The sequence below is a fragment of the Anolis sagrei genome, chromosome Y, assembly GCF_037176765.1.
Source record: "Anolis sagrei isolate rAnoSag1 chromosome Y, rAnoSag1.mat, whole genome shotgun sequence".
Classification (NCBI taxonomy): domain Eukaryota; kingdom Metazoa; phylum Chordata; class Lepidosauria; order Squamata; family Dactyloidae; genus Anolis; species Anolis sagrei.
Genome location: NC_090035.1, coordinates 75,519,503 through 75,547,168, shown reverse-complemented (window position 1 = coordinate 75,547,168; position 27,666 = coordinate 75,519,503). Strand labels below are relative to the sequence as shown.

Below are 27,666 nucleotides of genomic sequence, written 5' to 3'. Positions count from 1 at the left end.
TGCAGAGCTCAGGCGGTGTTGAATTTCAGTGTCAATGTTGACTTTGTTGGAAAGGTGGCTGCCAAGGGAGCGGAAATGGTCAACGTTTTCTAATGTCACACCATTAAGCTGTATCTCTGGCATTGCTGAGGGACTGGCTGGTGACTGCTGGAACAGCACTTTGGTTTTCTATAAGTAACTAAATCATAGAATCAAAGAGTTGGAAGAGACCTCATGGGCCATCCAGTCCAACTCCCTGCCAAGAAGCAGAAATACTGCATTCAAAGCACCCTCAACAGATGGCCATCCAGCCTCTGTTTAAAAGCTTCCAAAGAAGGAGCCTCCACCACACTCTGGAGCAGAGAGTTCCATTGCTGAACGGCTCTCACAGTCAGGAAGTTCTTCCTCATGTTCAGACGGAATCTCCTCTCTTGTAGTTTGAAGCCATTGTTCCCTTGCGTCCTAGTCTCCATGGAAGCAGAAAACAAGCTTGCTCCCTCCTCCCTGTGGCTTCCTCTCACATATTTATACATGGCTATCATATCTCCACAAAGATTACTGCAGATGCAGACTGTGGCCAGGAAATCAGAAGGCGATTACTTCTTGGGAGGAGAGCAATGTCCAGTCTCGATAAAATAGTAAAGAGTAGAGACATCAGACTGGCAACAAAGATCCGCCTAGTCAAAGCCATGGTCTTCCCTGTAATCACCTACGGATGTGAGAGCTGGACCTTAGGGAAGGCTGAGCAAAGGAAGATCGATGCTTTTGAGCTGTGGTGTTGGAGGAAAGTGCTGAGAGTGCCTTGGACTGTGAGAAGATCCAACCAGTCCATCCTCCAGGAAATAAAGCCCGGCTGCTCATTGGAGGGAAGTATACTAGAGACAAAGTTGAAGTACTTTGGCCACATCATGAGGAGACAGGAAAGCCTAGAGAAGACAATGATGCTGGGGAAAGTGGAAGGCAAAAGGAAGAGGGGCCGACCAAGGGCAAGATGGATGGATGGCATCCTTGAAGTGACTGGACTGACCTTGAAGGAGCTGGGGGTGGTGACGGCCGACAGGGAGCTCTGGCATGGGCTGGTCCATGAGGTCACGAAGAGTCGGAGACGACTGAACGAATGAACAACAACAACAACATCATATCTCCTCTCAGCCTTCTCTTCTTCAGGCTAAACATGCCCAGCTCCTTAAGCCGCTCCTCATAGGGCTTGTTCTCCAGACCCTTGATAATTTCAGTCGCCCTCATCCTCTGGACACATTCCAGCTTGTCAACATCTCTCTTGGAATTTATAACATCTGCACATTAAATGTTTGTGACATGCCTGATTCTAGTTCAAAGCAAATGATCTGGAATCGTAAACTGGATTATGTGGCAGTGCAAATAGGACCTTAGAACCTCTGAAACCCTATCCAGAGGCCGATGGAAGTTGGGAATAACAAGAGAGGAGATTCCATCTGAACATGAGGAAGAACTTCCTGACTGAGAGCCGTTCAGCAGTGGAACTCTCTGCCCTGGAGTGTGGTGGAGGCGCCTTATTTGGAAGCTTTTAAACAGAGGCTGGATGGCCATCTGTCAGGGGTGATTTGAATGCAATATTCCTGCTTCTTGGCAGAATGGGGTTGGACTGGATGGCCCATGAGGTCTCTTCCAACTCTGATTCTATGAGTCCAAAGCAAGCACGTGGGAATGGCTGAGCTATCAAATGTCCTCTGCAGCCCAGTTCGCCTTTCTTCCCACCAGGGGGCGCTCGCCGCTGTCAAGATTCTCTGTCCGCTGATTGGGCGTTAAGTATAGTCACGCCCCTTTCTCTGCCTCCTGGTGTGAGGAAGCCATCTTGGTCGTGGGTCACGTGAGCTTGTGGGCTGGCTGTCACATGACCAGGTGAGGCTCTGCTACTTTCAGTCAGGAGGAGGTGAGCCATGGCCGGGGTCGGTGTTGCTGTGAGGGGATTGCTGCTGAGGAAAAGTGAGTGGAGGCCTTCTCCCCGCCTTTGAAAAGTTGGGGAAGTTCCCCCTTTGGACTACAACTCCCAGAAGCCCCCCTGCTTAGCCCCAAAAGCTTCCTCTCTTTGCCATTTCAGAAGAGTTACTCCTTTTGGACTACAAACCCCAGAATCCTGCAATCACTGGAGTGTTTGGGAACTTAAAAGTCACTTTTCCAAAATTTAACCCTTCCTGGGGAGATACATGTAATATTACTAATAATACTACAGTAAAGTACAATATAGTAATATATAATACTAATATTGTGATGTGTTAATAATATTCTGTATACATATGGCCCTTATTTCTCATGCCAGTAAGGTAATGCTCAAGATCCTGCAAGGAAGACTCCAGCAATACATGGAGAGAAAGTTGCCAGATGTTCAAGCTGGGTTTTGAAAAGGCAGAGGAACGAGAGACCAGATTGCCAATATCTGGATGCTGGAGAATGGAGAAAGGCAGGGAGTTTCAGAAAAACATCTACTTCTGCTTCATTGACTATTCTAAAGCCTTTGACTGTGTGGATCATAATAAATTGTGGCAAGTTCTTGGTGGGATGGGCATCCCAAGCCACCTTGTCTCTCTCCTGAGGAATCTGTACAAGGACCAAGGAGCAACAATCAGAACTGACCACGGAACAACAGACTGGTTCAAGATTGGGAAAGGCGTACGGCAAGGCTGCATACTCTCACCCAACCTTTTTAACTTGTATGTAGAACACATCATGCGAGGATGTGCGGGGCTTGATGAATGCAAGGCCGGGGTGAAAATTGCTGGAAGAAACATTAACAACCTCAGATATGCAGATGACACCACTCTGATGGCCGAAAGCGAGGAGGAGCTGAGGAGCCTTCTAATCAAGGTGAAAGAAGAAAGCGCAAAAGCTGGGTTGCAGCTAAACATCAAAAGAACCAAGATTATGGCAACAAGAATGATTGACAACTGGGAAATAGAGGGAGAAAACGTGGAGGCCGTGACAGACTTTGTATTTCTAGGCACAAAGATGACTGCAGATGCAGACTGTGGCCAGGAAATCAGAAGACGCTTACTTCTTGGGAGGAGAGCAATGTCCAATCTCGATAAAATAGTCAAGAGTAGAGACATCACACTGGCCACAAAGATCCATTGCCTAGTCAAAGTCATGGTATTCCCTGTAGTCACCTACGGATGTGAGAGCTGGACCTTAGGGAAGGCTGAGCGAAGGAAGATCGATGCTTTTGAACTGTGGTGTTGGAGGAAAATTCTGAGAGTGCCTTGGACTGCGAGAAGGTCCAACCAGTCCATCCTCCAGGAAATAAAGCCCCACTGCTCACTGGAGGGAAGGAGACTAGAGACAAAGCTGAAGTCCTTTGGCCACATCATGAGGAGACAGCAAAGCCTAGAGAAGACAATGATGCTGGGGAAAGTGGAAGGCAAAAGGAAGAGGGGCCGACCAAGGGCAAGATGGATGGATGGCATCCTTGAAGTGACTGGACTGACCTTGAAGGAGCTGGGGGTGGTGACGGCAGGGAGCTCTGGCGTGGGCTGGTCCATGAGGTCACGAAGAGTCGGAGATGACTGAACGAATGAACAACATCACATAAATATTACTAATAATACATCTGTATAGTGGTATAATACAATATAGTAATATATAATACTAATATTGTGCTGTGCTCATACTATAATATATTGTATACACATATAATATTGATAATATAATGTAATACAATATAATACTAATAATACTTCAGTATAGTGGTATAGTACAATATGGTAATATATAGTACTAATATTGTGCTGTGCTAATAATATAATATATTGTATATACGTATAATATTGATAATATTATAATGTAATACAATATAATAATAATAATACTTCAGTATAGTGGTATAGTACAATATGGTAATATATAGTACTAATATTGTGCTGTGCTAATAATATAATATATTGTATACACATATAATATTGATAATATTATAATGTAATACAATATAATAATACTAATAATAATACAATATAATAATTATATATTTCATATCACATGTAATATTACTAATAATACTTCAGTATAGTGGTATAGTACAGTATAGTAATACATAATACTAATATTGTGCTGTGCTAATAATATATTGTATACACATATAATATTGATATTATATTGTAATACAATATAATACAATATAATACCAATAATAATACAATATACAATATACTGTCCACTGAGATATCTCTCTCCTCCCTCCCTCCCTCCTGTGGATGCAGTTGCAAAACAAGCTAGGCAGCAGCTTGCAATGCCATGACCTTTTCTCTTTGCATTGCACACTGTTAGTTGTGTTGTTGCATCTCTCAAGCTGTTTCCAACTTGTGATGGCCCTCAAGAGAAACTATTCCAGGGTTTTCTTAACACGGTTTGTTCAAATGTTTACTCTGAGGCTGAAAAAGTGTGACTTGCCCAGGGTCAGAGGAGAATCCCAGAGTTGGAAGAAACTGCATGAGCCATCCAACTTGCTGCCAAGTAGGAAAAGCACAATCAAAGCACCCCCAACGGATGGCCATCTAGCCTATGTTTAAATGTGGGTTGTTGCGTGTTTTCCAGGCTGTCTGGCCATGTTCTAGAAGCATTCTCTCCTGACGCTTCGCCTGCATCTATGGCAGGCATCCTTAGAGGTTGTGAAGTCTGTTGGAAACTAAGAAAATGGGGTTCATATATCTGTGGAATAATGTCCAGGGTGAGAGAAAGAACTCGTTTGTCTGTTTGAGGTAGGGGTGAATGTAGCAATTGGCCCGCTTGATTAGCATTGAATGGCCTAGCATTTTTCAATGAAGTGGTTTGATGTGCAGCTGGAGACATGATGCAGTTTGGAGATAAGCAACCGTGAAAGCGGGTGATTATGATGATTATATTATTATTGTTATTATTATTACTATTGACACAAAAGCACAGTATGTCACAGCAAACGACATCTATATGCTGGATTTTGTATCACAAAATCACAAGTCGAACACTTCCCAAGCGTCTAGGACTGCGTGATGTATTTTCGAATGATGCGCACAGATCCAATCAGGTGGCCTTTTGCAGTTGACAGATCGTGATTTTTGTCGATGTTTATTGTTTCCAAATGCCGGCCGAGATCTTTGGTACGGCAGCCAGTGCGCCAATGACCACTGGGACCCCCTGTCCTGATTTATGCCAGAGCGTTTGCAGTTCGATTTTGAGGTCTTGATAGCGGCTGAGTTTTTCCTGTTGTTTTTCCTCAATGCGACTGTCACCTGGAATGGCGACATCAATAATCCAGACTTTTCCACAATCGTGATGTCTGGTGTATTGTGTTCCAAAACTTTTGTCAATCTGGATTCGAAAGTCCCACAGTATTTTTGCATGTTCGTTTTCCATGACCTTTGCGGGTTTATGATCCCACCAATTCTTTACTGCTGGCAGGTGGTCCTTGTGACATAAGTTCCAGTGAATCATTTGGTCTAGAGAGTTGTGTCTTTGTAGTCTGTCTGTGCAATTTTCTTGCAACAGCTGAGGAGATGGTCCATGGTTTCATCTACTTCCTTGCACAGTCTGCATTTTGGGTCATCTGCTGATTTTTCGATCTTGGCCTTACTTGCATTGGTTCTGATGGCTTGCTCCTGGGCTGCAAGAACCAGGCCTTCTTCTGTCTCCTTCTTCAGTGTTCCATTCATGAACCATCACCAGATCTCCTCCTTGTCAACTTTTCCTTCAATCTTCTCAAGGAACTGCCCATGCAAGGCTTTGTTGTGCCGGCTGTCAGCTCTGGTTTGGAGTGCAGTTTTCTTGTACTGACACTTTGTCTGCTGTGCTTTGAGAAGTTTCCGATTATTGACCTCAATTAAAGCAGGTTCTTGGCTTTCCTTGGCATATTCTCCCAGGGCATCGTGTTTTTCTTCTTCAACTGCTTGTTTGACTTGTAAAAGTCCTCTGCCACCAGACCTTCTAGGCAGATAGAGCCGGTCAACATCACTGCAAGGATGTAGCGAATTATGAATGGTCATGAGTTTTCTTGTTTTTTTGTCCAAATTGTCCAGTTCTGCCTGCGTCCAGTTTATGATGCCAGCAGTATATCTTATGACAGGTATATGGCCCAGGTGTTCATGGCCTTGATGGTGTTGCCTCCATTGAGCTTGCTTTTGAGAATTTTTCTGACCCTTTGAATGTATTCTTTGCTGACCACAGTTTTCACCTGTTCATGTTTGTTGTTGTCCAGTTGTAGTATGCCCAGATATTTATAGGCCTCTGGCTGGTGACACTTGATCGCTTGGCCATTGGGCATATTTATGCCCTCACTTTGAATGATATTTCCCTTCTTCAGTGCCACTGTCGAACATTTGTCCAAACCAAACTCCATGTTGATATCTGTGCTAAAGATTATTATTATTATTATTTTCCACTAATCATGGCAGCCTACAAAAAGCTAAAACAAACCCAGCTAAAACAAAAATTTTAAATGCCATTAAAAACTAGCAATAAAATCGAAAGCAAGATAATACAGCACAATATCCTTGCTTTGCTGTGAGTATTCTGGGCTGTATGGCCATGTTCCAGAAGCATTGTCTCCTGACGTTTCACCCACATCTATGGCAGGCATCCTCAGAGGTTGTGAGGTCTGTTGGAAACTATGCAAATTGGGTTTATATATCTGTGGAATAATGTCCAGGGTGGGAGGAAGAACTCTTGTCTGTTGGAGGTAGATGTGAATGTAGCAATTGGCCACTTCGATTAGCATTTAATGGCCTAGCACAGGGGTCCTCAAACTTTTTAAGCAGAGGGCCAGGTCACAGACCCTCAAACTGTTGGAGGGCCGGATTATAATTTGAAAAAAAAAACATGAAGGAATTCCTGTGCACACAGCACATATCTTATTTGTAGACACATAAAAACAATACAATAATTAAAATGAAGAACAATTTTAACAAATATAAACTTATTAGTATTTCAATGGGAAGTGTGGACCTGCTTTTGGCTGATGAGATAGGACTTTTGTTGTTGTTGTTGTTGTTGTTGTTGTTGTTGTTGTGTGCTTTCAAGTCATTTCAGAGCCCCCGGTGGCACAGTGGGTTAAACCCCTGTGCCGGCAGGACTGAAGACCCACAGGTCGCAGGTTCAAATCCGGGGAGAGATGGATGAGCTCCCTCTATCAGCTCCAGCTCCTCATGTGGGGACATGAGAGAAGCCTCCCACAAGGATGATAAAACATCAAAGCATCCAGGTGTCCCCTGGGCAACGTCCTTGCAGACGGCCAATTCTCTCACACCAGAAGCAACTTGCAGTTTCTCAGGTCGCTCCTGACACGACAAAAAAAAAAACTTATGTTGACCCTGAGCGAGGGCCGGGTAAATGACCTTGGAGGGCCGTATCCGGCCCCCGGGCCATAGTTTGAGGACCCCTGGCCTAGCAGTTTTCAAGGTCTGTCTTCTTACTGCCTGGGGGGAATCCTTTGTTGGAAGGTAATTTGTTTACAAGACTCCAAGGAAGGGGCTTCCACCAGATTCTGAGGCAGAGAGTCCCACTGCTGAAGAGACAAAACCTCTCATGTGTTCATGTCAAGGTCCAGAGTGCAAAAGTCACTTCACCCCCGTGCAGAAATCCCCCAAAGCTATTTGGGGGGATTACCCCATTTGCATTTTTATTTATTCTTCTCCATACAACCCCTTTCTGTCCTTACTGTGTATTTTAATTTACAGAGACAGGCTTGTAGTTAGTGTGAGGTTGATAATACAGAAATATCATAATGATTAACTTGTCGATTTAGTTTTACTATTCTGTACGATTTTATTTTTACTGATAAGGCTTTGGGGCATTTCTGCACCGGGGTGAAGTGACTTTTGCACTCTGGACCTTGACGTGAACACATGAGAGGCTTTACCTCTTCAGCTGACGAAGAAGAAAGCAGAAGCAAGGTATTTTGTTGTTGTTGTTCATTCGTTCAGTCGTCTCCGACTCTTCGTGACCTCATGGACCAGTCCACGCCAAAGCTCCCTGTCGGCCGTCACCACCCCCAGCTCCTTCAAGGTCAGTCCAGTCACTTCAAGGATGCCATCCATCCATCTTGCCCTTGGTCGGCCCCTCTTCCTTTTGCCTTCCACTTTCCCCAGCATAATTGTCTTCTCTAGGCTTTGCTGTCTCCTCATGATGTGGCCAAAGTACTTCAACTTTGTCTCTAGTATCCTTCCCTCCAGTGAGCAGTCGGGCTTTATTTCCTGGAGGATGGACTGGTTGGATCTTCTCGCAGTCCAAGGCACTCTCAGCACTTTCCTCCAACACCACAGTTCAAAAGCATCAATCTTCCTTCGCTCAGCCTTCCCTAAGGTCCAGCTCTCACATCCGTAGGTTACTACAGGGAATACCATGGCTTTGACTATGCGGATCTTTGTTGCCAGTCTGATGTCTCTGCTCTTTATTATTTATCAAGATTGGACATTGCTCTCCTCCCAAGAAGTAAGCGTCTTCTGATTTCCTGGCCACAGTCTGCATCTGCAGTCATCTTTGTGCCTAGAAATACAAAGTCTGTCACGGCCTTCACATTTTCTCCCTCTATTTTCCAGTTGTCAATCATTCTTGTTGCCATAATCTTGGTTTTTTTTATGTTTAGCTGCAACCCGGCTTTTGCGCTTTCTTCTTTCGCCTTGATTAGAAGGCTCCTCAGCTCCTCCTCGCTTTCAGCCATCAGAGTGGTGTCATCTGCATATCTGAGGTTGTTAGTGTTTCTTCCAGCAATTTTCACCCCAGCTTTGCATTCATCAAGCCCCGCACATCCTCGCATGATGTGTTCTGCATACAAGTTAAAAAGGTTGGGTGAGAGTATGCAGCCTTGCCGGACGCCTTTCCCAATCTGGAACCCGTCTCCTGTTCCGTGGTCAGTTCTGACTGTTGCGACTTGGTCCTTGTACAGATTCCTCAGGAGAGAGACAAGGTGGCTTGGTATGCCCATCCCACCAAAAACCTGCCACAATTTATTATGATCCACACAGTCAAAGGCTTTAGAATAGTCAATGAAGCAGAAATAGATGTTTTTCTGAAAGTCCCTGCCTTTCTCCATTATCCAGCATCCGGATATTGGCAATCTGGTCTCTCGTTCCTCTGCCTTTTCTAAACCCAGCTTGAACATCTGGCAACTCTCGCTCCATGTATTGCTGGAGTCTGCCTTGCAGGATCTTGAGCATTCCCTTCCTGGCATGAGAAATAAGGGCCACTGTACGGAAGTTGGAGCAGTCTTTCGCATTTCCCTTTTTTGGTATGGGGATATAAGTCCCATCCCGTCTTGGGTGGCCCTTCACGGTTTCGCTCATGACATCATTCAGGTGCTCAAGCTCCAGTGCCACAACAAGGCGGTAATCCTTTGCTGGAGAGCAAGGTATTACCTACCCCAAATTTGCACTGATGCAGAGGCAGTGTGGTGTAATGGTTTGAGCATTGGACTTCCAAGAGTAGGCCTGCTCAGCCCTGAAACTCACCACTTAAGTCACACACTCTCAGCCTCAGAGAAAGGCAAAGGTAAAACCCCTCTGAATAAATCTTGCCAAGGAAATTGTGCATTAGGCCAGGCCTGGGTTAAACTTGGTCCTCCAGGTATTTTGGACTTCAACTCCCACAATTCCTAACAGCCTACCGGCTGTTAGGAATTGTGGGAGTTGAAGTCCAAAACACCTGGAGGACCAAGTTTTCCCAGACCTGCCTTAAGCTATAGTACCTCCCAAACAAGATATGTGAGTCATTCATTGCTACCAACACTATGCTTTCCTCCCAGGTTTGTTGGTCCGTGCTATTCCCTGTCGTGGCTTAAGGATGACTCCATTCCAGCATCAGCAGCAACAGCAGGAGAAGCGCAGCGCTGTGGACACCTATGAGACCCTGAAGCTGGAGCGAGTGCGGGAGAAGGTCTTGCACGTCGAGCTCAACCGGCCGGAGAAAAGGAATGCCATGAATGCTGCCTTCTGGAGGTAACAGGAGTATTTATTTATCATGTCAGGGGCAACCAGACCATTGTATTACATTTCTAACAGAACAAAACAAACAGACAAAAAACACAAAGTTTGCAAGCTGGGTAGTTGATTAAATGTCCTTTGACCAGTATCTGGCCACTTGGAGTGCCTCTGGTGTTACTATAAGAAGGTCCTCCATTGTGCTCAGGTTACATCGCAGCAGGTGGTCAGTGGTTTGCTCTTCTCCACACTCAACATGTCGTGGATTCCACTTTGTGGCCCCATTTCTTAAGGTTGACTCTGCATCTTGTGGTGCCAGAGCGCAGTCTGTTCCAAGTTGCCCAGTCCTCTGTGTGCCCAGGGGGAAGTCTCTCATTTGGTATCAGGCATTGATTGAGGTTCTGGGTTTGAGCCTGCCACTTTTGGACTCTGGTTTGCTGGGGTGTTCCAGCGAGTGTCTCTGTAGATCTTAGAAAACTATTTCTTGATTTAAGTCATTGACTTGCTGGCTGATACCCAAACAAGGGATGAGCTGGAGATGTCACTGCCTTGGTCCTTTCACTATTGGCTGCTACTTCCTGGCAGATGTCAGGTGGTGCAATACCGGCTAAACAGTGTAATTTTCCAGTGCTGTTGGGCGCAGACACCCCGTATAATGCGGCATGTCTCATTAAGAGCCACATCCATTGTTTTAGCGTGGTGAGATGTGTTCCACACTGGGCATGCATACTCAGCAGCAGAGTAGCATAGCGCAAGGGCAGATGTCTTCACTGTGTCTGGTTGTGATCCCCAGGTTGTGCCAGTCAGCTTTCGTATGATATTATTTCTAGCGCCTACTTTTTGCTTGATATTCAGGCAGTGCTTCTTGTAGGTCAGAGCACTGTCCAGGGTGACTCCCAGGTATTTGGGTGCGCTGCAATGCTCCAGTGGGATTCCTTCCCAGATCATCCTCAGAGCTCGGGATGCTTGTCTGTTCTTGAGATGAAAGGCACATGTCTGTGTTTTAGATGGGTTGGGGATCAGCTGGTTTCCCCTGTAATAGGCAGTAAGAGCACCTAGAGCTTCTGTTCTACCATCTCAAAGCTCCCTGCTTGAGCAGTGATGACATGATCATCAGCATAGATGAAGCTCTCTGTCCCTTCTGGCAGTGGCTGGTCATTTGTGTAGATGTTGAACATGGATGGAGCAAGCACGCTCCCCTGAGGCAGGCCATTCTTCTGTTTCCACCATCTGCTTCTCTGGCCCTGGAACTCAACAAAAAAGCTCCTGTTTTGTAGCAGGTTTTTGTACAGAGTAACAGGAGTAAACAGTATTTACGAGGCATGGAAAGTATGGTTGTTTTCATTGGGGAAGAACGTGCCATCAAGCCCCTTGAGTATGGGCCTTCAAGCTGCCTGTCATCTTATGATGGTGCCATGAATTCCGTAGTTTTCTTAGGAGAGGAATATTCAGAAGTGGTTTGGCCAATTCCTTCCTCTGAAATAAAGTCTGCATCACCTGGGATTTGTTGCCAGTTTCCCATTCAAGTACTAACCAGGGCTGATCTTGCTTAGCTTCCAAAATAATAATACTAATACTACTACTAATAATAATAAACTTTATTTATAACTCACCACCATCTCCCCAAAGGGGACTTGGGGTGGCTAACATGAGACCAAGCCCAAAAAATAATACAACATAATTAGTCACAATACAACAAAAAAAACTTCACAACAAAATATATAAAATAAGCAAAATAAAATAAAGAGTGCAAAATCTATATAAATAAAAATGTAATGTTCATTTGCGGGATTAACATAACTCAAAAACCACTGGACGAATTGACACAAAATTTGGACACAACACACCTAACAGTCCAACGAGTGTCCATCACCCATAAACACACGCGCACACACACACAAAACCCCAACGGAACAGACTTAAAACCCCCAAAATTACACCATATATACATACACATATACACTCATATACATATGCACATGCACACATTTATACACACACGTATATATATATGCACAAACACACACAAATACATATACACACATACATGCATATACATGTATATACATATACACATGCACACACATACATATCCACATACATATATATATGCACACAAATATGCATATAGACAAGCACATATACACAATATGCATGAACACTTATAAATACACAAATATATACACATATATACACACATATACACAATATGCGTGTACACATATAAACACACAAATACACAAATATATACACATATATACACACATACACAATATGCATGTACACATATAAATACACAAATATACACACACACATATATACACAAATATATACACACATATGCACAATATGCATGTAAACAAATACACACACACACACATATACACACACATATATACCCATATATATATATATATATGGGTATATATATATGGGTACATATATAATTCGCCTGCATCTGTGGCTGGCGTCTGGCACATATATATACCCATTATATATATATATATATATATATATATATATATATATATATATATATATGGGTATATATATAATTCGCCTGCATCTGTGGCTGGCGTCTTCGGAGGAGAAAATGATGCTAGAACACAGCCATATATATATAAGCAAACACACATATGTACACAAATATATACACACATATACACAACATTCATGTACACATATAAACACACAAATACACAAATATATACACACATATATACACACATATACACAATATGCGTGTATCCATATAATCACACAAATACACAAATATACACACATATACACCCATATATATAGGGACCATCCTATTTTTATTGTCCCCCTTTGCCATAGGGAGATGGTGGAGTGTTTCAACAAGATCTCTAAGGACTCTGAATGCCATGCGGTGGTGATATCTGGGGCTGGGAAACTCTTCACATCAGGTAAGTGAGGCAAAGCAGGGAGACCTAGAAAGCACACACAACCCCAACCCACAACTGGGATACTTGACATCCCACTGGCCACAGTTTGGCCACTCTTTTTTCTAATAATCCCCTGCAGGCATCGACCTGATGGAGATGGGCAGCGTTTTCTTGTTGGTGGGAGGGGAAGACACCGCTCGCAAGGCTTGGAACATCCGCCAGATAATCCGGGACTATCAGGAGACCTTCACGGTGCTGGAGAAGGTGAGGAAGGGATTGGCTGCATGACTCAGGATATCTCTTCCTAAGGGAGTGCTTCCATCCGGGACTCACTCATCTTCTCTATTTTAGTGCCCCAAACCTGTCATTGCTGCCATCCATGGGGGATGCATCGGAGGAGGTGAGCCATGCCAGTTTCATGTATTGTTGAAGCCTTTCACAACCAGAATCACTGGAGGGCTGTGTGGTTTCCGGGCTGCATGGCTGTGTTCTGGCAGCATTTTCTCCTGACGTTTCGCCTGCATCTGTGGTTGGCGTCTTCGGAGGAGAAAATGATGCTAGAACACATCCATGCATCCCAGAAACCACACGCACCCCATGCCAGTGTCACTCAGCGGTGTGATATCCTTTCCCCATGTTTCTCCCTCGCAAATTAGGATCATTTGGCATATGAATATATTAAGGTAGTGGTTTCCAAAGCTGTTTTTTATGCACATGTTTTTTCTACTTGATGGACAGTAAAACCCTTTGTTGCACTAGATGGCCTTAAGTATTTTCTGTTGGTCATGGGGGTTCTGTATGGGAAGTTTGCCCCAATTCTGTTGTTGATGGGGTTCAGAATGCTCTTTGATTGTAGGTGAACTATAAATCCCAGTAACTACAACTCCCAAATGTCAAGGTCTAGTTTCCCCCAAACTCCATCTGTGTTCACATTTAAATATATTGAGTATTTACACAAAGTTTGGTCCAGATCCATCATTGTTTGAGTCCACAGTGCTCTGTGGATGTTGGTGAACTACAACTCTCAAACTCAAGGTCAATGCCCACCAAACCCTTCTAGTGTTTTCTGTTGGTCATGGGAGTCCTGTTATGACTCCCACCACCTTATTATACATACTAATCATTCTGGCTGATGTTGATATGGAGTTGCAGCAGTTCCTTGTCTGTGTTTGTGAGTTCTTTGCAGATGGTGTGAATTCTCTCTCATAAGAGGTTGCATTCCAGGCGGTCATAGATCCGGTGAACCTGTGGTGTTTCGAAAGTCCTTTCGGCTGCGAGAAATTGTGGGATGGTATCTGTGCCTCTGCAGCGTAGAAGGAAAGTCAGGGAGCACAATAGATGTGCTTTCCTGGTCCTTAGTTTTCCCAATTTTCGTGTGTCTTGGAACAGTTTCTCCCCGTAGAGATGTTCAATGTATTGTCGAAGGCTTTCATGGCCGGAATCACTGGGTTGTTGTAGGTTTTTTGGGCTATATGGCCATGTTCTAGAAGCATTCTCTCCTGATGTTTCACCTGCATCTATGGCAAGCATCCTCAGAGATAGTGAGGTATGTTTGAATGAGGAAAATGGGTTTATATATCCGTGGAATGACCAGGGTGAGACAAAGGACTTTTGTCTGCTGGGGCTAGGTGTCAATGTTTCAGCTGATCACCTTGATTAGCATTCAATGGCTTGGAAGTGCCTGGGGGGAATCTTTTGTTGAGAGTGATTTCATGTGCCTGTTTGTTCTCTTCTAACGTTTCACCTGTATTTCTGGCATGCATCCTCAGAGGTAGTGAGGTCTGTTGGAACGAGGAAAATGGGTTTATATATCTGTGGAATGACCAGGGTGGGACAAAGAACTCTTGTCTGCTGGAGCTAGGTGTGAATGACCGCCTGGAACGCAACCTCTTACGAGAGAGAATTCACACCACCTGCAAAGAACTCGCAAACACAGACAAGGAACTGCTGCAACTCCATATCAACATCAACCAGAAGATGAATTACATCTAATCACCTCTCAACAAAAGATTGCCCCAGGCAATGCTAACCCAGGTGGTCAGTTGAAACATTCACACCTAGCTCCAGCAGACAAGAGTCCTTTGTCCCACCCTGGTCATTCCACAGATATATAAACACATTTCCCTAGTTCCAATAGACCTCACTACCTCTGAGGATGCTTGCCATAGATGCCGGCGAAACGTCAGGAGAGAATGCCTCTAGAACATGGCCATACAGCCCAAAAAACCTACAACAACCCAGTGATTCCAGCCATGATAGCCTTTGACAAAACCTTGATATTGCCATACACCAAGCAGTATTCTGTGGAATTGAGTCTTGGCTCTTTTTACTTCTTCAACTGCAGAGGGCAGCATTGTGCTTAAGCTGTGCAAAAAAGCCTTTGGCTCTACATTTCCAATACATCGCCCACCTTTCCTTTTCTATGAAGTGTAATGCCATCTCGGAGCCTGGAAACACATGAATGATCCAATCTGCCTTACTGTAGCAAAGCAGGTTATGGCCAGTTAGTTTTTGGATGGGGAACCATTATTGAGGCCCAATCTATGTTGGATCGAGAGGGTGGCAATTGCCTCCTCATGTCCTATCATTATTATTATTATTATTATTATTATTATTATTATTTTCCCATTTGCTGTACATGGATGATCTAAAGCAGTGGTTCTCAACCTTCCTAATGCCGCGACCCCTTATTACAGTTCCTCAAGTTGTGGTGACCCCCAACCATCAATATATATTCGTTGCTGCTTCATAATTGTAATTTTGCTACTGTTATGAATCGTAATGTAAATATCTGATCTGCAGGATGTATTTTCATTCACTGGACTAAACTTGGCACAAATCCCCAATACGCTGAAATTTGACTACTGGCGAGGTTGGAGGGGTTGATTTTATCATTTGGGAGTTGCAGTTGCTGGGATTTATAGTTCACCTAAAATCAAAGAGGATTCTGAACTCCACCAATGATGGAATTGAACCAAACTTGGCACACAGAACTCTCATGAGCAACAAAAAATACTGGTGTGTGTTGATTTTGTCATTTGGGAGTTGTAGTTGCTGGGACTTATAGTTCACCTACAATCAAAGAGTATTCTGAACTCCACCAATGATGGAATTGAACCAAACTTGGCACACAGAACTCCCATGAGCAACAAAAAATACTGGAAGGATTTGGTGGGCATTGACCTTGAGTTTTGGAGTTGTAGTTCACTTACATCCAGAGATCACTGTAGACTCAAACAATGATGAATCTAGACCAATCTTGCCACACATACTCAATATGCCCAAATGTGAACACTGGTGGAGTTTGGGGGAAACAGACCTTGACATTTGGGAGTTGTCGTTGTTGGGATTTACAGTTCACCTACAATCAAAGTGCATTCTGAACCCCAGCAACGATAGAATTAGTCCAAACTTCTCACACAACCTCCATGACCAATAGAAAATACTGTTTTTTGATGGGTTTTGGTGACCACTCTGACACCCGCAAGGAGGACGCCTCGCCTGCCTCGCCCCCTCGCTGAATGGCAGGAGAGCGAGGCAGGTGAGGTGAGCTTTGCACAGGCCAGGCCCGCACGGAGGACCCCTTGCCTGCCTCGCCCCCTCACCAAATGGCAGGAGAGCGAGGCAGGCTTTGCACGGGGCCAGGCCTCGTGTGAGGGAGACCTTGCTTGGCCCGCGCCCTTGGGAGGGGGCCAACGGAGATGGCCTCGCAACCCCTCCAAAATGGCCAGGCAACCCCTGGGCGTCGCAACCCCCAGGTTGAGAACCATTGATCTAAAGCTTTATGCAAATTCAGAAACTGAAATCCACTCTGGGCATGTGTATTCAGCAGCAGAGTAGCATAGCCCAAGGGCCGATGTCTTCACTGTGTCTGGTTGTGATCCCCAGGTTGTGCCAGTCATCTTTCGTATGATATTGTTTCTGGCACCCACTTTTTGCTTGATATTCAGGCAGTGCTTCTTGTAGAATATGTTAAAAAATTAATGGATTTTCCTTCCCTCTGTAGGCATGAATCTCATCTCCGCCTGCGATATCCGTTACTGTACCCAAGATGCCTGGTTCCAGGTTAAAGTGAGTGATTTTGAGGAAACTTTTCCTGATTTGGTCACCTTGGGTATTTCAGTCTGTGTCCTCCCACCTGTATAGACACCTCAACCATTGTCTCCGTCCTTTTTCTTCCCCGTCATGTGATGTATGTCCATCCTTCTACCTCCCAGGAAGTGGACATCGGGATGGCAGCTGACGTGGGTGTCCTACAACGATTGCCTCGTATCATTGGAAATCACAGGTCGGTGCTCAGTTCAGTTTCATCTTCAGCCCCAAAGGTTATCCAATCTAACCCCTTGCACATGTATAGCATCCCTGTTGAATGCCCATCCAACCTCTGTTTAAAAATCTCCAAAAGATGGAGAGCCCGCTTGTGGTGAAGTGTGAATTTTAATCTACAGTTATGTATAATTATAGATAGATGTTTAAAAGGGTAAGTATATAGAATAGCATAACTGGGAGGGTGGTAGCCAGCTCAACTCTGTGAACTGCAGGAGTGACTGGTTCTGGAGTAGTGAGAACCAAGAAGGTAGTCTGTAGTTTAAAAACTACAGGGAATCAGGAAGGCTTTGGCTTTTAGCCTGGGTAGTTTAGATAAATCGAATTGACTTATTTATATTAGTAGTTAGTGTATGAGTAGAAAGGGTGAGAGGAACCCTAATAAGAATTTTTATTGCAACAGAAATATCACAAAGAAAGAATAAGCTTGTATCTGAAGTAATCTGTTAAAGAAAGAAACACAGTTTGAAGAAAAATAAGTTTGAAACCTGTTTAGTAGAAGGAAGAGTCCTCTCAAAAGTTGTTTTATGAAATGTTATAAATGTAACCTCTGAAGTTATGTGCATCTAAGAGTTAAGTAACATTGAAACCATCAAGCTTCTTCTACATTTCAATAAACTTGTTACAGTTTCTTCTAAAGCCAAGTCTCTGTTACAAATCATTTCCAAGTTAAATCACGCTACATGTTGAAGAAAGACCAAATCAATATCACAAGCTATTAGCTGCACTATCAATTTAATAAGCCCTTACAAAGTGGTGGCTCCTTTACAATTTTTTTACAAATTGGTGGCTTAGTCACAAATTGGTGGCCTCTTTGCACTGCTGTCCTCAAAACAGCTTTTGCAGTAAAAATGATCTTTCTGAAGTGGAAACATCTTTTTGTTGTCGTTTGAATCCATGGTTCATCTTCTAGTCTCTGGAGCAACAGAAAGCCATGGCTTCATTTCACAACAAAACCCAACCATGTAGTCGAACACACCCAGGAGAATGAATTCTCATAGGAAACTTCATCCTGCAGGTAGGTCTCTCTAGCAAACTTCCTTCTTTCTCCTTTAATGAAAATCTCTCATAGGCCTCTTGACTTTTTGTCTCTCTTTCCCAGCCTGGTGAATGAACTGGCATTCACTGCCCGGAAAATGATGGCTCCGGAGGCGGAGAGCAGCGGTCTGGTGAGGTATGTCTGATTCTCAAGGCTTTGCTTCCCTGTTCTCAATTGCACCAACTGATAACAGTACTTCCTCCTGGACAACAAAAGGAGTTTGTGCTTGTTCCTGTTTGTGGGGACTGCCAGCAGTGGAAAAAAGGCAAATGTATTGATTGAAAGTACTGTAAGAGGGGGGTATAAATTAGAATGACAAATCAACAATATCTGGCATCATACTGAGTGAGTCAAGATAGCATTGGTTGCTTTAGACACACTTCTCTTTGTCATTGTGGAGTCATATCCTCAGTGGGCAGCTTCCCAAATCTGACTGCCCCAAACTCACCCACCAGACCTTATGCTATTGCTTTGTTGAGTCTTTAAGGCCCCACTAGAATCTTTGTGTTCAAAAATACCGTATTTTGTCGCATAATAGTCGTAAATGAGTGTATGTGTATATGTATATATGGTGTATTTTGGGGGGTTTTAAGCCTGCTCCGCTGGGGTTTTGTGTGTGCATGTGTTTTTAGGGGTGATGGACATTCATTGGACTGTTAGGTATATTGTGCCCAAATTTAGTGTCAATTCGTCCAGTGGTTTTGGAGTTATGTTAATCCCACAAACGAACATTACATTTTTATTTATATAGATTTATGACATTGATATCCCACTCTTTTCACCCCAAAGAGTACTCAGAGCAGCTTCCAAGTTAAATGTACATTCAATATATTATATTGTTAGCATAGCACAATATTAGTATTATATATTACAATATTATCGAAGGCTTTCATGGCTGGAATCACTAGGTTCTTGTGGGTTTTTTCGGGCTATAGGGCCATGTTCTAGAGGCATTTCTCCTGACGTTTCGCCTGCATCTATGGCAAGCATCCTCAGAGGTAGTGAAAGCTGTTGGAAATAGGACAATGGGTTTATATATCTGTGGAATGGCTGGGATGGGGCAAAGAGCTCTTCCCTGCTGGAGCTAGGTGTGAATGTTTCAGCTGACCACCTTCATTAGCATTTGAAGGCCTGCCTGAGCCTGGGAAAACCTTTTGTTGAGAGGTGTTAAAATGTGCCTGGTTGTTTCCTCCCTGCTGTTTTGCTGTTGTAATTTTAGAGTTTTTTAATACTGGTAGCCAGATTTTGTTTATTTTCATGGTTTCCTCCTTTCTGTTGAAATTGTCCACATGCTTGTGGATTTCAATGGCTTCTCTGTGTAGTCTGACATGGTGGTTGTCAGACTACACAGAGAAGCCATTGAAATCCACAAGCATGTGGACAATTGGTTGACCTCCAACAGTGTCATCCACAATGTCTAAAATGCTGGCTTTGACCCTACAAATCTGGTTTTCCATAGCCGCGTGTTCCAAGACAAGGAGGCCATGATGGAGAGCGCCTTCGACTTGGCGGTGGAGATTGCGAGCAAGAGCCCCGTGGCCGTGCAAGGCACCAAGGTCAACCTTGTCTACTCCAGAGACCACTCGGTGCCCGAAGGCCTAAAGTACATGGTGAGTGGGGTCCCCACGCTTGGCAGCATCTCCGTCTCATAACAAAGGTTGTGGATTGAGTTGATGACAAACTGGATAGAAGCAGCTCCTTGCGGTTTCTCCCTCGCTCCTCTTTCCCATCTAGGGCAAAGTCCCTTGCTGCTTGATCCTCTGCTAGGGCTGAATCTTTGATGCCAAAAGAAAAGTTATGACGATAAAAGTGTTTGCGAAGTGGAAATGGATCTGTTCTGCTGAGCTGGCAAATTCTAAGCTTGGTCTTGCCTTTGGTGCAGTAAATTCCCCAATTTGCTGCTGCATTCTGGTTTGCAATCAGCGAAAGGTCATTCAGCTGATAGGAAATGTCACAGAGGTGAAGCCATTTTTCTTGGTTCTGACAACTTGCCTTTTCCAGAGGTCCTTTTTTCCCTGCACATATAATAATAATCATCATCATCATCATCCAACAAGGCAACATGACTTCATTTCTATTATTATTATTATTATCATTATTACCCAATAAGGAAACTTGGCTTCATTTCTATTATTATAATATTTTGTTGTTGTTGTGGTTATCCAACAAGGCAACTTGGCTTCATTTCCATTATTATTATTATTATTATTATTATTATTATTATTATTTTGTTGCTTCTGTTGTTATTATCATCAGCCTCAGAGGAAGGTGATGGCAAACCTCATCTAAACACAATCTGGCATAAACATTCTGTGATAGGGTCTTTTTTGTTGCCTCCGAACCATACCTGACTAAAGACTGACCTTAAACCAAATCTTCCTTGGCAAAATTTCTTCATAGGGGAGTGACTTTTTTCTTCCTATGAGGCTGAGGGATTGAAATCCTGGTCTCCAGAGTCCAAGTCCAATGTCAATCAGAAATGACTCAAAAGGCATACAATAACAGGCTGGAAGGCCTTCTGTTGGGGGGCTTTGACTGTGCTTTTCCTGCATGGCAGGGGGTTGGACTGGATGGTGAAATGAAAGAGCAAACAACCTTCAGGCAAGGGGGCCTTTTATTTTACTATCCCACCGCTGCCACCAATTGAAACGATAAGCAGGGCAATCTTCAGGCAGGGCAACCTTTATTTTGTTATCCCACCGCTGCCACCAATTGAAACGAAGTATATCTATATCTCATGAAGCTGCCACCAATTATATAAGAGATAAGGCTTTGTTTATTTGAGAATGAGGCTTATATGAGAGGGCTATTTCTAAGACACCTGTTTATTTCACTTTATTTCATCTTCAACTTCATAAGATCTGCAACTTCTTTTCTTCTGGGTAATCTATTAAGTGGCGCAAGGAGCCCCTGGTGGCGCAGTGGGTTAAAGCACTGAGCTGCTGAGCTTGTTGATCGAAAGGTCGCAGGTTCGATTCCGGGGAGCGGCGTGAGCTTCCGCTGTCAGCCCTAGCTTCTGCCAACCTAGCAGTTCAAAAACATGCAAATGTGAGTAGATCAATAGGTACCGCTCCGGCGGGAAGGTAACAGCGCTCCATGCAGTCATGCTGGCCACATGACCTTGGAGGTGTCTATGGACAACGCTGGCTCTTCGGCTTAGAAATGGAGATGAGCACCACACCCCAGAGTCAGACATGACTGGACTTAATGTCAGGGGACTACCTTTACCTTTACCTTTTTAATCTATTAAATAAATAAACCTGAATTTTCAATATCTAAATTGAATATAAACAACATTCATTTGAAGATTTCTCAGGTTTACGATGCTTGGCGGTTACAAAGTATCTGCTTATTCACTTAATTCTTTGTTCTTCCAGAAATATGAAACTGTTACTATTAAACCTTTAATAGGGGCTTATCTTCTGAGACTTCTATGTCTGTAGTTTCCTTTCTTTTAACTTAGTTTCTTTCCATGGTCCCTATTTTCTTGCTTCAGGCTCGATACTGAAGTCACGCATGAATTGACTGGGAACTTCTTCCTTCTGGCATTCAGGTCGCTTTCTGACTACCTGTCAGAGGCCTAAACAACTTGGACTAGCTCCACATAATTAGGATCAACCACCATCTGGCTGTCTGTGGTTTGCTCTTCTCCACACTCTCATGTCGTGGATTCCACTTTGTGGCCGCATTTCTTAATATTGACTCTGCATCTCGTGGTGCCAGAGCGCAGTCTGTTCAGCACCTTCCAAGTCTCCCAGTCTTCTGTGTGCCCAGGGGGGAGTCTATCATTGGGTGTCAGACATTGATTGTGGTTCTGGGTTTGAACCTTCCACTTTTGTACTCTCGCTTGCTGAAGTGTTCCAGCAAGTGTCTCTGTAGATCTTAGAAAACTATTTCTTGATTTAAGTTGTTGGCGTGCTGGCTGATAATCAAACAGAGGATGCGCCAGAGATGTCTGCCTTGGTCCTTTCACTATTGGCTGCTACTTCCCGGCAGATGTCAGATGGTGCAATACCGGCTAAGCAGTGTAATTTCTCCAATGGTGTAGGGCGCAGACACCCCGTGATAATGCGGCATGTCTCATTAAGGGCCACATCCACTGTTTTGGTGTGGTGAGATGTGTTCCACACTGGGCATGCATACTCAGCAGCAGGGTAGCATAGCGCAAGGGCAGATGTCTTCACTGTGCCTGGTTGTGATCCCCAGGTTGTGCCAGTCAGCTTTCGTATGATATTGTTTCTAGCACCCACTTTTTGCTTGATACCCAGGCAGTGCTTCTTGTAGGTCAGGACATGGTCCAGGGTAACTCTCAGGTATTTGGGTGCACTGCAATGATCCAGTGGGATTCCTTTCCAGGTAATCCTCAGAGCTCAAGATGCTTGTCTGTTCTTAAGATGAAAACAACATGTCTGTATTCCAGATGGATTAGGAATCAGCTGGTTTTCCCTGTAACAGGCAGTAAGAGCACATAGAGCTTTGGAGAGCTTCTTTTCTACCACCTCAAAGCTCCCTGCTTGAGCGGTGATGGCATGATCATCAGCATAGATGAAACTCTCTGTCCCATCTGGCAGTGGCTGGTCAGTTGTGTAAATGTTGAACATGGATGGAGCAAGCATGCTCCGCTGGGGCAGGCCATTCTTCTGTTTCCGCCATCTGCTTCTTTGGTCCTAGAACTCAACAAAAAAGCTCCTGTTTTGTAGCAGGTTTCCTATAAGGTGGGTGATTTGCTAATCCTTTGTGAGCACCTACTAAAATGCAGCCTGAGCCCTGCCACATACACAATGGAGGACCTTCTTGCAGCAACACCAGAGGCACTCCAAGTGGTCAGCTACTGGTCAAAGGGCATTTAATAGAATACCAAGCTTGCAAACTTTGTGTTTTGTTTGTTTGTTTTTTAATGCAATGCAACTGTTTTGGTTCGCTCCGGACACGATAAATAAATAAATCCTCTGGTTTATCCAGCCACCATCTGTCGGGGAGGGGGGGGAGAGGCTTTGATTGTGCTTTTCCTGCATGGGGGGGGGGGGGTTGGACTGGATGGCCTTTATGGTCCCTTCCAACTATCTTTCTCCTCTCTAACGCTCATCTTCTTCCGTCCTTCAGGCCACCTGGAACATGAGCATGTTGCAGACGGAGGACATTGTGAAGTCAGCCCAAGCTGCGATGGAGAAGAAGACCCCCAAGCAGATTACGTACTCCAAGCTCTAGCTGCTCTCTCCTGTGTTTGGGGAGGCAGCTGATGCCCATGGCAAGCGTTTGGGTCAATTGGCCTAAGCTGGACTCCGGGCCCACTGTGCTATAAAACAGGGGTCAGTGCCTTCCCACGGCTGGCCCCACTGTGTGCTTCCTTTCAAGATCTGCACTTTCGGTGATGGTTTCAATCTTTAGACGAGCAGGAGGGTGAAGTCCTTTTTTTGGAAAACGTGGAGAGATATGCCATAGAAGAGAAAGAAATGTTAAGCATGCGCAACCATTTTTGGAAATGAGATTGAGTGGACAGATTAAAGGGATATTTTTAATTACATTCTAAAGGTGAGTTATGGTCTTTTACTGCTTTGCTTGTTGACGATCTTCCAAAACACGTCAAACATCTGTCACACAAGTCAACCCAATGACACACAAGGCTCGTGGGTTCAACTGCTGAGCTGCGGAACATGCTCACAGAAAGTTTGGCAGTTCAAATCCGAGGAGTGGGGTGAGCTCCTTCTGTTAGCTCCAGCTTCTGCCAACCTAGCAGTTTGAAAACCTGCAAATGTAAGTAGATCACATTCCAGCAGGAAGGTAATGGCACTCCATGCAGTCCTGCCCCGACATTAAGTCTAGTCGGGGCTGGAGCTCATCTCCATTTCGAAGCTGAAAAGCCGGCGTTGTCCGTAGACACCTCCAAGGTCATGTGGCCAGCATGACTGCATGAAGCGCTATTACCTTCCCGCAGATCTACTCACATTTTGCATGTTAGATTTGCAGAAGCTGGGGCTGACAGCGGGAGCTCACGCCGCTCCCCGGATTCGTACCTGCGACCTTTCGGTTAGGAAGTTTGGCAGCTCAGCAGCTTAACCCACTGTGCCACCGGGAAGAAGAGGACCAGGAAAATTAAAAGGAGATTAAATACAACATCTGAAATCCCTCTAGTACAGTGTTTCTCAACCTGGGGGTCGGGACCCCATGAGGGGTCGCAAGGGGGTGTCAGAGGGGTCGCCAAAGACCATCAGAAAACACAGTATTTTCTGTTGGTCATGGGGTTTCTGTGTGGGGAGTTCGGCCCAGTTCTGTCACTGGTGGGGTTCAGAATGCTCTTTGATTGTAGGTGAACTATACATCCCAGTAACTACAACTCACAAGTGTCAATGTCTATTTTCTCCAAATTCTACCAGTGTTTACATTTGGGCATATTGAGTATCCATACCAAGTTTGGTTCAGATCCATCATTGTTTAAGTCCACAGTGCCCTATCTGGATGTAGGTGAACTATAACTCCAAAACTTAAGGTCAATGCCCACCAAACCCTTCCAGTATTTCCTGTTGGTCATGGGTGATCTGTCTGCGGAGCTTGGTTTACTTCAGTGGTTCTCAACCTGGGGGTCGCGACTACCAAGGGGGTCGTTGGGCCATTTTCAGGGGGTTGCGAAGCTCAAGGTCCCACCAAAGTGTTTTCTGTTGGTCATGGGAGTTCTGTGTGCCAAGTTTGGTTCAGTTCCATCATTGGTGGAGTTCAGAAGGCTCTTTGATTGTAGTAACTATAAATCCCAGCAACTACAACTCCCCAATGACAAAATCAATCCCGCCCCCAAACCCCACAAGTATTCAAACTTGGGTGTATTGAGTATTTGTGCCAAATTAGATCCAGTAAATGAAAATACATCAGATACATTCCCCCCAGGCACTTCCAAGCCATTAAATGCTAATCAAGGTGGTCAGTTGAAACATTCACACCTAACTCCAGCAGACAAGAGTCCTTTGTCCCACCTTGGTCATTCCACAGATATATAAACCAATTTTCCTACTTCCAACAGACCTCACTACCTCTGAGGATGCTTGCCATAGATCAGTGCTTCTCAACCTTGGGTCCCCAGATGTTTTTGGCCTACAACTCCCAGAAATCCCAGCCAGTTTACCAGCTGTTAGGATTTCTGGGAATTGTAGGCCAAAAACATCTGGGGACCCCAGGTTGAGAACCACTGCCGTAGATGCAGGCAAAACGTCAGGAGAAAATGCCTCTAGAACATGGCCATATAGTCTGGAAAAACCTACAACAACCCAGTTGAGAACCGCTGCTCTAGTATCTATTGATCTACTCTCATTTGCATGTTTTCGAACTGCTAGGTTGGCGGAAGCTGGGACTAACAGCTGGAGCTCACCCCACTCCCCGAATTTGAACCGCCAACCTTTTGGTCAGCACCTCAGTGGTTTAATCTGCTGTACCACTGGGGGCTCCTGTACTACCCACAATTATATCAATATGTTTGTGATCCTTCTCGAAATGGCAAAAGGAAGAGATGTTGCCTATGATTCTTTCACCATTTTGCGAGGGGCAGCAGTAGGAAACAGAGGCATTTTCTAATAAGAGAGTATTGAGCAGCCAGGCTGAAAACCACCTGGGCGGATGCCAAGCTATGGTTGGCTGCGCTGCTAACCGATCGAAATCAGCAGGTATCCGTTTGCTGATAAGGGGAGCTTAGCAAACAGCTGTAAAGATCAGGCTGTTAAGGACAAAGGGCAAATACTTCTTTTTCTGCTTCCTACCTGGGAAGAGAAGCCGTGGGTGTGTTTATGACCCAATCCATGGCAAAGTGACTTTCCTGGTGGTTCCCCCTCTCTGCGGAATGACCCTCCACTTCTTATCCACCTGTCACATCAATGTGAATCTAGGTTGCATCAAATAGGAGTTCAGGCCTGAGCGAACTTTAGGCCTCCGAGTGTTTTGGACTCCAACTCCCACCATTCCTAAGAGACTCAGGCCCCTTCCTTTTCCCCCTCAGCCGCTAAAGCCTACGGATGTCCCAATCCTCAAACACTCTCTGCTTCATTCAGAAGAATGCTGCACTCGCAGAGCTCAGGCGGTGTTGTATTTCAGTGTCAATGTTGACTTTTGTGGAGAGGATGCTGCCAAGGGAGCGGAAATGGGGAACAATTTCTAACGTTACGGCATTAAGCTGTCTTTCTGGCATTGGAGAGGGATTGGCTGCATTCATGCTGCACTCGCAGAGCTCAGGCGATGTTGTATTTCACTGTCAATGTTGACTTTTGTGGAGAGGAGGCTGCCAAGAGAGCGGATGTGGACAACATTTTCTAAGCTGTCTTTCTGGCATTGGAGAGGGATTGGATGCGTTCAGAAGATGCTGCACTCGCAGAGCTCGGGCAATGTTGTATTTCAGTGTCAATGTTGAATTTTGTGGAGAAGAGGCTGCCTAGGGCGCGGAAATGGACAACATTTTCTAACGTTACACCATGAAGCTGTCTTCCTGGCATTGGAGAGGGATTGGCACCGCCCGAGCTCTGCGAGTGCAGCATTCTTCTGAATTAAGCAGAGAGTGTTTGGGGATTGGGACATCTGTACGTAGGCTTTAGCGGCTGAGCGGGAAAAGGAAGGGGCCTGAGGCTGTAAGGAATTGTGGGAGTTGGAGTCCAAAAGATTCGGAGGCCCAAAGTTTACTCAAGCCTGGTGTACTAGATTGATAACTAATAGTCCCACTCTCTTCTGGTTCAGTCAGGGCTCACCTGGAATAATAATTCTGTGCCCAATTCAAGTCTGTGTGCATTCAGAAGAGCTACAAGCCACTCAACACATTTGCAGAAGCATACGAGCAGCTCAGCCTCTCACTGAACATCAAGAAAACCAAATTTATCTCCCAGCAATGCCAGAAAGACAGCGTAATGGTGTAACGTTAGAAAATGTTGACCATTTCCGCTCCCTTGGTAGCCTCCTCTCCACAAAAGTCAACATTGACACTGAAATACAACACCGCCCGAGCTCTGCGAGTGCAGCATTCTTCCGAATGCAGCCAATCCCTCTCCAATGCCAGAAAGACAGCTTAATGGTGTAACGTTAGAAAATGTTGACCATTTCCGTTCCTTGGCATCCACCTCTCCACAAAGTCAACATTGACACTGAAATACAACACCGGCTGAGCTCTGTGAGTGCAGCATTCTTCCGAATGAAGCAGAGAGTGTTTGAGGATTGGGACATCTGTAGGGAGACCAAGGGGCTTGTTTATAAAGCCATTGTCCTCCCAACCTTGCTATATGCCTGCAAAACGTGGATTGTCTATAGATGTTACACTCAACTCCTGGAACAATTCCATCAATGTTGCCTCCAAAAAATCCTGTAAATCTCTTAGGAAGACGGGCAGACAAATGTCAGCATGGTGGAAGAAGCCAAGACCACCAGCATTGAATGATGGTCCTCCACCATCAACTCTGCTGGCCTGACCATGTTGTCCAAATGCACAATCACCATCTCCCAAAGCAGTTACTATACTTTCAGCTCAAGAACGGGAAACGTA

General features: G+C 44.6%; 1 protein-coding gene across 4 annotated transcripts; it reads left to right on the top strand.

The window, feature by feature from the left end:
- Positions 1-1,813: 1,813 nt before the first annotated feature.
- On the top strand, positions 1,814-23,695 carry LOC132782181 (delta(3,5)-Delta(2,4)-dienoyl-CoA isomerase, mitochondrial). Of its 4 annotated transcripts, none has more exons than XM_067461987.1 (10): positions 1,814-1,891; positions 9,719-9,911; positions 12,732-12,820; positions 12,939-13,063; positions 13,151-13,199; positions 16,806-16,870; positions 17,017-17,087; positions 18,228-18,299; positions 19,624-19,774; positions 23,268-23,695. In XM_067461987.1, the coding sequence occupies exons 2-10, from the start codon at positions 9,757-9,759 to the stop codon at positions 23,370-23,372; spliced, it is 882 nt and encodes a 293-aa protein (XP_067318088.1). In that variant the 5' UTR covers positions 1,814-1,891; positions 9,719-9,756; the 3' UTR covers positions 23,373-23,695. The 4 variants fall into 4 exon arrangements, with proteins under 4 accessions (XP_067318088.1, XP_067318090.1, XP_067318087.1 ...); XM_067461989.1 differs by having other exon boundaries at positions 1,819-1,860; XM_067461986.1 differs by having other exon boundaries at positions 1,861-1,944.
- Positions 23,696-27,666: the final 3,971 nt, after the last annotated feature.